Source organism: Apium graveolens, chromosome 2 (assembly GCF_009905375.1).
Source record: "Apium graveolens cultivar Ventura chromosome 2, ASM990537v1, whole genome shotgun sequence".
Lineage (NCBI taxonomy): Eukaryota > Viridiplantae > Streptophyta > Magnoliopsida > Apiales > Apiaceae > Apium > Apium graveolens.
The window spans coordinates 4,674,764-4,687,043 of NC_133648.1; the positions used below are offsets into that span (position 1 = coordinate 4,674,764).

The 12,280-nt window shown below is 36.0% G+C and overlaps 1 protein-coding gene across 1 annotated transcript; it reads left to right on the plus strand.

Annotated features, from left to right (window-relative positions):
- Positions 1 to 3,940, plus strand: LOC141706765 (uncharacterized). Its single transcript, XM_074509593.1, has 3 exons — positions 1 to 116; positions 1,085 to 1,432; positions 1,628 to 3,940. The coding sequence occupies exons 2-3, from the start codon at positions 1,088 to 1,090 to the stop codon at positions 2,282 to 2,284; spliced, it is 1,002 nt and encodes a 333-aa protein (XP_074365694.1). The 5' UTR covers positions 1 to 116; positions 1,085 to 1,087; the 3' UTR covers positions 2,285 to 3,940.
- Positions 3,941 to 12,280: the final 8,340 nt, after the last annotated feature.

Genomic DNA, 12,280 nt, shown 5'->3' on the forward strand with positions numbered 1-12,280 from the left:
AAAAAGGGGGTAATTTTTTGCAGCTGCGGTTTAGTTTACGCGTGCTGTTAAATGGCAGCCTGAAACGCCGTTTAATACTTCTAGCCCTGCCGTTTTAATCTTCTAATCACTCCTCGGTATTTTACTATCCTTTGTCTCTTCTTTTTGAATTTTTAGTACGTACCTTAAATGAGTGCATGTTTGGTGCAAATAGTACGTACAGTGGCGGAACCATGATTTTAACGAATTCGGGTGTAATTTTTTTAACTAAATAATGAAAATCCAGTTGTGGTTAAAAAATATGTACTTAATTTTGAAGATCAACCGGACTCGAGTTTATGTTAGCACCCCTGATTCCGCCCCTGCTTTTGTATGATGAGCATAACTTTACTTCGCGCGGGATATTTTTAGGATTTTGTAGATGAGTAGGTGAATAATGCTGATATAAGTGAAATTGCTCATCTTACTCTCTTGCCAACGAATTTAATTTACTGATTTTGTAGAATGATTTTAGACATGTTTCGTAGTGATTTACATTGATTATTAATTTCTCAAGTGACGTTCTGTTCGGTTGAGTTTGTTTTGATTTTTCTTCATTCCTGTATCCAGTTCATACAAATTTAGAGATAATTTATCCAGAAAGATTACTGTTGGAAAGTGTGGTGAAGGCATGATGATGGTAACTTATCAAATCAAAAACGAAAAGAATATATTTTCCTATCACATTGCAAGTCTTTAACTGTATCCAGTGAGTCTGATATGTTTGTTTTGGGGAAAAATCTAGCTAGAGGATTTTCCAGTAAGTGTCGGAATGTTGTACTACTAATTCCGTCCCAGCTTTTTATGCAATCAATCGTCTTCTTTCATGAAACAATTATATGTTTTATGTCATTATGTGCATATAAGTTTCTTGGACATCTGATGTATCTCAAATATTCCTACAAATACATCGACCAATCGACCTATGTTTAGTTTGCAGTATAAGTAAAATTATTTTATGAAGTTTACACTTGCTATTATATTTGTGAACTACATATTAGCTTTATCGATGTACTTTATGTAATGTGCTATTTTCTGATTTCATTTATGTCTATTTATAAGATAGATAATGAGCAAGAAGCCGAAAGCAGTAAGAGGAAAGGAAAATTTACAATGGACGCCTTCTATGGATGCGCTCTTCATTGAGGCAATGTTGTATGAAGAAAAACATGGTAATAGATGTGATGGTACTTTTACAAGTGCTTCATACATGAACATGCTTGACTTTTTGAAAGGAAAGCTTGAAATTCCTAATTTAAAGAAGGAACATTTAAAGAACAGACTGAGAACCTTGAAGGAGAATTTTCGTGAATGCTATGATCTTTTCCACAATAAGAGTTCGTTGGGATTTACTTGGAATCCTGCAACGAAGTTGTGGACCGCAGAAGAGGAAGTCTGGAAAACCTTTGTAGAGGTAATTTATATTTATTTTTTGTATGTCAGTAGTAAAATGAATGAGAAGTTGAGAACAGACCTGATATTTTAGGGTAAAATTCTGTTTTGTATATTTCTTTGTCAATCATAAACCTGTTTCTGCTTATTGGATGACCAATTTATAAATATCTCGATAGTATTATATAAGTATTAATACCGACCTTCTTCCCAATAGTCAAAACCGACTGCTGCCAGATGGATGACCAAACCAATGCACAACTATGATGCCTTGAAAGAGCTGTTTGCAAATGATAGAACAACTGTTGAAGGTGTAGGAAATGCCAAGAAAAAGAGAAAACAATCTGCTGAACTGAATGAAAACGAGGTGATTGTAGATGAAAATGACAACTTGTTATATCAGAACTTCATTTCATCAGAGAACTTGGTTGATTTGGACGCTTATGAAGAGGATAGTCCCATACCAAAAGGCGAAGCACAATTCCACAGCGGAGCTGCTTCAGAAGAAATGAAGGCAAGAGTTTCAGATGCGGATGCCAATACTGAAGAACATCCTTTCATTTCAGCCATTGAAAAATTTGCAAATATGATCAATGAAAGTAATAGGCAGATGATTAATGCTTTTACCAGAGCAACTGAAACAATGGCAAATGCAATTTCAAGTTCACAGCAGCGTACTTACTCACCATCAGAAATTTACACTGAATTACTTCAAATGAAGCTGGATCAGCCTTTTCTTGATGAAGCCTATTTCTGGCTCGCTGATAACGAGAAGATGGTGAGGCTACTCTTCGGTTTCCCAGCTGAGAGGCGCAAAGATGCTTTAGAAAGTATGGTGAAGAAGGCTAAGAGTTGTTCAAGGGGAACCATTTGACATAACTTTATGAAATTTTGTAACATCTGTTAGTACATGCATTTCAGGACTTCAGTTCTTCTTTGCTACAACTTTTTCAAACTTTGGTATGGATGCATTTATAACATTGCTATTACTTGGTACTTGTTGCTAATACCTACACAATATTATTTCACACGAGTCAGTGGATCGGTGAGTTCTAGCTCTAGACTCGTTCGTTATGCTGGTTGCACCGTTAGTGAGGCTCATGACACTGCTGTTGTAGGTTAGACTCTTTCACTGCATATTTACATCGATAAATGAATATTAGATAAATAAATAAACTCCATAAATTTGGAGAGTGTGTTTTTCTTTAATATTTATGTGCTCCGAATTTTGAACTAAGATACTTTTTGTAATCTGTCTAAAGATTTCGGGCTTGATTTTTCTTCTTGGTTATTGGTGGAGAACTGTGATTTTTTGTTTTGCGAGCTAGGAATTTTTGCTGGCGATTTACTTAGACTTAGCGGTGACTGGTGCGTAGGTGATTGCTGCTACTGATGATCTTCGGAAAACACTGTTATGTGAGCAAATATTTCAAGTCTCTTCTTCAGTATTTCTTGTTAATATTCATTTCTTCAGCTAGTAGCAAGTTATGGAGCATTTCTTCAAATTTTTATACAAAATAAATTATGAAACTATACTCTATAGTAGCCTTAAAATGTGTGTCAAGCAAGAGAAAAAAATTCTAAAAAAATGAGTGAGACGGAAGGAGTAACATTTTATTGAAAAAAAACGCAGATGAAGATGTTTTTCTGGGTATCCAGTGGTTTTGGATCTCCAGTACAACATCAATGGCTTCAACTGATGAAACCAGCCTTACTGATACTGTTCCATTAAACGATAAGATCCTTTCTTGTCATTTCTTGTTAACATTCATGAGAACAATAAACAGTAGTTAGTCGACAGGGCGTAATCTTACCGGCCAATCAAAATCACATACCGGGATATCTTATCACAGAGGATAAGCTAAGATAAGAAATTCTCATCTCCGGTACACAACCACACAATTAATTAATTTTAAAAATGTCATTAATTAAGCCAATATTAATAATGTTACTTGTTTTTGCTATAAAAGGATTTGCGAAGAGCGAATTTTGAAATATAAAGCATAACATTTGATAGGAAAAGAATGCAGATGAAGAAGTTTTTATGGGTATCCATAATGGTGGTTCTGATCTCCGGCACGACATCAACTGATGAAACCAGCCTCACTGAGACTGCTCCATTAGACAACATCGTCCGTGATGAACTCGTCGTCCGTGGCTCTGATGGGAAATCATGGATGCCAAGATCCTTTCTAGGGCCAAAGGTAAGAAATGTAGCTGATGGGGGTGAAAACTGCATTCCTAGTGGAGAGCCTTGTGTACCTATTCCTTTTGTTCATGTTTGTTGTTCTGGTTTTTCTTGTCTGTTTTTCGAGTGCCAATTGCCTAGTCAAGCAAGACAAGTTTAACTAAATAAGCTACTTGTATTACCAGCCAATGGTCTTTTGGTCCTTGCTTTACGGGAGGTTGGAGGCCTATGCAAGAATAAATGTGATTGGCGAATTTTCAAATTGCACATTGTGTTTAATGCTCTTTCCTTCTTGTATTCCTAATTCTTATGTTTTTAACGGATTTTCTAGTGTGTTCCCAAGGCCATACGTTTAATAATTTAGGTGCCAAATTTTGATTGGTTCATTTTTATTAATAGTGATGGACCCCTGTATACACAAAAATCCTCACAAATCACAATAAACCAAATCATCAAAAGTGTATGAAATTTAGTGTTTAGAGTGTGCCGATGTATACACTAGACAAACTCTTTTTTTAATACTTGGACGATTGATTTTTGGCATTCTTGTTTGGAGTTGGCCCCAAATGTCACAAATTAGGGAGTATGATTCTCAATATCACTTTATAAAAAAATGACTTCAAATATTAATTCAAAACGAAGACTCGTCTTGAGTTTTTTAAATTTAAAAATAAATATATAGCGTTTCCCCCTTTTTTTTAAAAAAGTGAAAAACACAATCTCAACTAATGTTTTGAAGGTCTGAAAACGTTACTTGAGATTGTGTTTTTCTTTTTCTTTTTAATGCCAAAACGGAGTCTTATGTTTGGTTTGCTAAGAAAAACGTAAAATGGAATACCGTTTGCAATATTTTTATTTTTTTTTGCCAAAAAACTCGATAATGCAATGTTTTCAAGTTTAACACGTTATTGTAAGTGGTGTTTTGTTCGTATTTTATTCATATATAAATATTTTAATATTTTTAAAAACCCAAATTGAGCATTAGGGAACCTTAAATATTAAAAGCGATTAATAATTAGAATTTGGTTCGTAGGGTCCCGAAACCCTGGATTAAATTAGGGCCCTGACCCTATATTTAAAACCCTAAATTGGGTACATTTTATTAATTTATTTTTTAATATTTCTAAAACCCAAAAAGAGATTGGCGAACCCTAAAATGTTAAAAATTATTAAATTAGGGCCCATTTTTTTTAATATTTTTAGGTTCACCAATTTTCAATTTTGCGGTTTACTAACTCTGAATTTGGGTTTTAAATGTATTAAAATATTTATAGATACGAATAAAATGCGAATAAAATATCACTTAAAATAAAATTTTAAACTTGAAAACATAGCATTATCTAGTATTTTGGCTAATAAATAAATAAAAAAACAAAAAAAATATTGAAAATGCATATACAGATAGCGTTCAACTTAGAGATGTACAAAAAGCCCGGACCCGAAAATTTGGCCCGACCCGATCCGGTCAAAACCCGGTCAAGCCCGGCCCGGGCTTCGGGCCTCGACGGGCCCTATATTTTTAGGCAAAGCCCGGCCCGGCCCGGTTAAAAGCCCGGGCTTCGGCCCGGCCCGACCCGATTAAAACCCCGAAAAAGCCTGGTTATAACATGATTATTCTAATATATTTTCTTATATATTTATAAATTCACATTTACTATAAATATAAATAATACTTTAAACACATATATATTTACATATTTGTGATTAATAATATTATTTATATACTTCGTTGCATAAATAATGAAAGAAGATATAATAAGTACACTATATATATTTGGATATCATTGTTATGAATATTTGGATATCATTGTTATCGTAACAATGATATCATTGTTGTCATTGTTATCATAACAATGATAAAACATATTATTCTACAAACATATTTATTTTTTGCCGAACTTAAATGTTTTCAACGAAGTAATGTTTTTATAAAATATTCCATGTAAACTAATACATTTTTACGATGATCTAGTTGCTAACACATGTATTCTTCGGAATCTCTAATAATACTCGATCCGATTTAAATTAGAAAAAAGCCCGGCCCGATCCGATCCGGCTCGAAAAAAAGCCCGGTTAGGCCCGCCTTAAGGGCCCAAACGGGCTCTGACATTTCCGGAAAGCCCGGCCCGGCCTGGCCCGGTCAAAGTCAAAGCCCGAAAAGCCCGGCCCGGTCAAAGCTCGAGCTTTTTAAAGCCCAGTCAAAGCCCGGCCCGGTGGGCCTTTTGTGCATCTCTAGTTCAACTTGAAAACAAAACATGAAACTATGTTTTGACCGGAAAAAACGTGAATTGAAGCCACGTTTTAGATGTTAAAAATGAGAAAAGAAAGAGAAACGGAAAGTGCATTTACGTTTTTTATCAATAACAAAAACGAAACTCGGTCCTCTGTTTTGGAGTGATATTTTGGGCCATATTTTAGGGAGTGACATTGAGGGTCATTCTTCCCCAAATAGTGACATTCAGTGCTTTTTTTCCACAAGTTTAGGTGCTTTGATTGTATAGCTAAAATTAATATCTCTTACACTTTTTTTGTGAATACAAATATACAACTAAAATTTTTATTCACAAAAAATATCTATCTTGTTTGATATTTTGCGTTCAAACTGACCCAACTTTGACCAAAAAATTAATATAGTTTATAATTAAAATTATTTATAAAAATTATATCATTAATGTCCCGATTAAATACAAGGCATGAAACTCGTGTCAAGCCTATCTAATTTAATCATATGCTTTCCCATTCACTATGCTTAGTTCTAATTAATGTGAACTAGAAACTCCTTTCTAATTCCATTCACTCTGGCCAGAGATTCCTGAACTAGCATAAGTGGATCATCATAGAACATTCTCTTCCTTCACTGGAAGGGGTAGATCCGTTATTGATCATTCACTATCTTCGTGTACAAATTCCTACACCAGAAGAGCCCTTATAATTGTCCCTGGAGACTAAGAACTAAACCAAAGTATAGTTCGGTGTACACAAGATCACTATGATGACCTCAAGTCTAAGTACACTTGTACAACTATCACTATGTAAACAACTGCTGATACGTGAGTGAACTCCATCAGTTGTTCAGCTGTGCGAGTCATGTTCAGTGAACTTATTCTATAATAAGCACCTACATACTAGCTATAGTGTCACCACACAAATGTCTATGAGAACAGACATCCTTCATAATAAAGCAAACATAATATGTACTGATCTTTGCGGATTACTAATTACCGATTAGTAATCCTACGACCAGGAACTATTTAAGTTCAGAGTTATCATCTTTTAGGTCTCATTATTATGATCTCATCATAATCCATAAAAAAATTTACTCTAAACTATGGTATATCTTATTTAAATACTTAAATAGATAAAGCCCGTAATAAAAACAAAACAAGTCTTTTATTAATATAATTGAAATCAAACAAATTACATGAAAGTTATTCCTAAATCATCATACACGATTGGACTTAGGACACATTTCTTTCAATCTCCCACTTGTACTAAAGCCAATCACTCTGGTATCTAATACCCATCTTGTCTTTATGACGATCAAAGTGACTTTGAGAAAGTGGCTTTGTTAAAGGGTCTGCTATGTTGTTATGTGTGTCAACTCTCTTGACTTTGACATCTCCTCTTTCAACAATCTCTCTAATTAGATGAAAGCACCGCATGACATGCTTGGAATTCTTATGAGATCTTGGTTCCTTAGCTTGTGCTATTGCCGCATTATTGTCACAATACAACACTATTGGCTCTTCTATGCTTGGAACAACTCCCAACTCAGAAACAAATTTCTTTATCCAAACAGCTTCTTTTGCAGCTTCACTTGCAGCTATATACTCTGCTTCCGCTGTGGAGTCAGCCGTCGTTGACTGTTTGGAACTCTTCTAACTTACTGCCCCACCATTTAGGGTAAACACATACCCTGACATGGATTTACTATCATCTATTTCTGACTGAAAACTAGAGTCTGTATACCCCTCTATTTTCAACTCAGAACCACCATAAACAAGAAAAATTTCCTTAGTCCTTCTCAAGTACTTCATGATGTTTTTCACCGCTTTCCAGTGTTCTTCACCTGGATCGGACTGAAATCTGCTTGTCACACTAAGTGAGTGAGCAACATCAGGCCGAGTACATAACATCGCGTACATGATAGATCCTATTGCAGAAGCATAAGGAATCCTACTCATACGCTCTCTCTCCTCAGATGTCTTTGGAGACACATATTCTTGGAAAGAGAAACTCCATGGCTCATGGGAATGAGTCCTCTCTTGGAGTTTTCCATGCTATATATCTTTAGCACTTTTTCGATTATGTACTTTGGGTCAAGCCTAACATTCTCTTTGATCTATCTCTACAGATCTTTATTCCAAGAATATAAGATGCCTCTCCCAAGTCCTTCATCGTGAAGTTCTTAGATAGCCACACTTTGACTGATTTAAGCATCGGTATATCATTCCCAATGAGAAGTATGTCGTCCACATACAGTATTACGAATGTTACCGCGCTCCCACTAACCTTCTTGTAGATGCATGGTTCATCCATATTTTTGATGAAATCAAAATCTTTGATTGTCTCATCAAAACGGGCGTTCCATGTGCGAAAAGCTTGCCTCAGTCCATATATGGATCGATTCAGCTTATAAAATAGATGTTCATTTCCTTTAGAAACAAATCCTTCTGGTTGTGTCATATACACATCCTCTTCAAGTTTCCCATTGAGGAAGGCCGTTTTCATGTCCATTTTCCAGATCTCATAGTCATAGTAAGCCGCAATCGCAAGCAAAATCTGAATGGATTTAAGTAAGGCTACCGGCGAATAGGTTTCATCAAAGTCAATCCCTTGTCTTTGTTTAAATCCTTTTGCCACTAGCCTAGCCTTATAGGTCTCCACCTGGCCATCTGCTCCAATCTTTCTCTTATATACCCACTTGCACCTAATAGGCTTTACACCTTCAGGCGCCTCAACCAGAGTCCACACTTGGTTGGCATACATGGAGTCCATTTCGGATTTTATGGCACTTTGCCATTTCTCCGAGTCATCACAACTCATAGCCTCATCATAGGTCATAGGGTCTTCTCCATCAATAAGTGACAAGTCATTGTCATTCTCAATGACAAGGCCATAATACCTCTCAGGTTGACGAGACACCCTATTTGACCTACGTACAGGCTGTTCTACAGAAGGTTGTACTTTCTGAATAGGTACTTCCTCTTGAACCGTTGTAGGTTGTGCTTCTTGAACTTCATTAAGTTCAACCTTGCTCCCACTGTTCCCTTCAAGGATAAACTGTTTCTCCAAGAAGGCCGCGTGTCTGGAAATAAACACCCTTTGTTCGGTGTAAAAGTAATATCCTAAAGTCTCTTTTGGATATCCCACAAACCTACATTTTACGGATCTTGATTCCAGCTTTTCAGGTTCAACTTTCTTGACAAAAGATGGACATCCCCAAATCTTAATGTGTTTAAGACTTGGCTTCCTTCTTTTTCATATCTCATATGGAGTTTTCGGAATAGATTTAGAAGGTACCTTGTTCAGTAAATATGCTGAAGTTTCTAAGGCATAACCCCAAAGGGATACTGGAAGATCTGTATAGCTCATCATGGACCGAACCATGTCCAACAAAGTCCGGTTCCTCCTTTCAGAAACTCCGTTCAATTGTGGAGTTGCAGGAGGTGTCCATTGTGATAGTATACCGTTTTCTTTGAGATGATTTAGAATCTCCCCACTTAAGTATTCACCTCCTCGATCTGATCGAAGAACTTTAATACTCATTTTGGTTTGTTTCTCTGATTCATATCTGTACTCTTTGAACTTTTTAAAAGCTTCAGACTTGTGTTTCATTAAATACACATATCCAAACCTGGATTTATCATCCGTAAAAGTAATAGAGTATGAAAATCCTCCCATAGCTTGTATTGACATTGGTCCACATACATCTGTGTGTACCAAGCCTAACACGTCTGCAGCTCTCTCTCCATGTCTAGTAAATGGAGATTTGGCCATCTTACCCATGAGACAAGATTCACATACCGGATATGATTCAAAATCAAATGGTTCAAGTAACCCATCCTGGTGTAATTAGCGTAATCTTTTCTCACTAATATGACCTAGCCTACAGTGCCATAAATAGGTCAGATTTTCATCATCTCATTTTCTTTTATTAGTTTGTTCAATCTGAAGTAAATCATTTCCTAAATCGCATACATACAAACCATTATTTAAAGTACCACATCCATAAAGAACATTATCTCTAAGAATAGAACATTCATTATTCCTAATAATAAATAAAAAATCATCCAATTCCAACATAGGAAAGGGAACGTAATAACAATTATTCAAAATAATAGTCTTGCCCGTAGGCATATGTAAACTAAATGATCCTAAAGATATGGAGGCAACCCTTGCTCCATTGCCCATACGTAGAATCACCTCATCTTCTTCAAGAGTCCTACTTCCCTTTAGTCCCTGCAATGAATTGCAAATATAAGAACCACAGGCGGTATCTAATACCCAAGTAGAAATTTGACTTAGTGACATATTAACTTCGATCATGAACATACCTGAATCAGAAGGGGTAGTCTCACTAGCCTTCTTCTTTTTCAACTCTGCAAGATAAGCCTTGCAGTTTCTCTTCCAGTGACCCACCTTATTACAGTGGAATCAAACAACATTGCTTTTGGGGTCTACTTTAGCCTTTGCTGGAGTAGGCTTACTCTCACCAATCTTCTTCTTTTTTTTGGGAAAGGTCCTCTTCCTTTTCTTGGAAGTTGAGCCTTCTCCAATAAGAAGAACAGAACTCTTCTTCGAAGGAAAATTCGACTCAGCAGTTTTCAACATGTTATGAAGTTCAGGCAAGCTGACATCCATCTTATTCATGTGAAAGTTCACAAAAAACTGCGAGAATAAATCTGGAAGTGATTGCAAGACCAAGTCTTGGCTCAGCTCCCCATCCATGGTAAAACCAAGTTGCCCCAAACTTTCAATCAAATTGATCATTTTGAGCACATGGTCATTCACAGATGTCCCCTCTGCCATTTTACAGCGGAATAGCTCTTTTGATATCTCATATCGAGCTGTCCTCCCCTCTACATCATACAACTCTTGTAGATGCACTAGGATAGTGTATGCATCCATGTGCTCATGTTGCTTCTGAAGCTCAGGGTTCATAGATGCCAATATAATACATTGGGCAACATTTGCCTCATCTATCCAATTATGATATTCTTGATGCTCTTGACAAGTTGCATCATCATCGGGGGCTTTAGGAAATGGTGAGTTTAGTATATATCCCATCTTCTCAGACTTAAGAACAATTCTCAAGTTTCGAAGCCAATCAGCAAAGTTGAGACCAGTCAACTTGTTAGCATCAAGTATGCTACGAAGTGATAGTGCAGAAGATATGATATCTATAAAATCTGAAAATGAAAACACATAACAACATAAGCACATAAATAATTCAATTATTACTCCACCATATGAATCGGGTCTTTATCCATTGGTGGCTCCCACTATTTAATCTATGTTATACAACCCTCTAAATGTATAACTAAGCATTCATAACACTAGTGAGAATAATGATCCTATTTTCCATTACATCACCTCGGTTGTGGCACGAAACGTAATGTGATGTTCTATAGGTAGACAACTCTTGTCAATTACATCTCATGTTATTCCCTATAATCTTTTAGCCTCTTGAATCATTGAGTCTCGGCTGTAGCATGACTTACTCAATATTCTAAGTCAAGTCAAACCCAACATCTTGTATAATTAAATTAGACTTCCAATAGCCCACGGCTGTGGCACGTAACGACCATTGGAATCCAATTTATCATACACATCTCATGTGATAGAAAAACATCTCTTAATCTCAAAACAAAGCCCTCGGTTGTAGCACGAAACGACATTGTCTCAAAATAAGAACTCTACTTTCTATTATGCTGGAAGGCTATGACCGACAAAATCCCGTTATGTCATTGGTCAATTTACTACTTGATATTATTATATGAGGGATTATATTATGTTACAACCATAATCATATTATAAAGAGATTCTTCCTTTTAAATTAAATATTTCAAATCAATAATCGATAATTGGATGATTCCCAGATCGGGGGGAGCATTGTCAAGAGGCGTCACTTAATACCCCTTTCTTACAGATCGAAATCCGCTTTTGACAGAATCATCCTTTCTCTCAAAATTGAAAATTCGTATTTAATTACGTGTTTCACAAACACAAGAATCTCATGATTGTATTCATAATATTTATATTAAAATTATGGAATACTTCCACTAAGCCTAGATCGCTTAACATACGCCTTATGTCAATTAAGTTCACCTAAATCTATCATCGCATGATAACTCAAGCATATATCACATATATAAACATAATATTACGTATATCTAGGCATGTCATAACATGTAGCACAATTATTTACTAATGTACGAATTAATCATGCATTTAATATTATCAAATAAAATATTAAATACACTTTAAGGGATATAATGAGTTACAAATAAATTTATTAAAAATATTAAATAATCCCATCAGGCGCGTCTCGAAAAAACAAATCCAACGGTATATTACACGTCTCAATCGGAGTTCGGACGCGTCTGTACGAGCCAAAACAAAATCCAACCAGCGAGCTGCAGCGCGTCGCGCGTGTCAGACACACGCTGCCACGCGCCC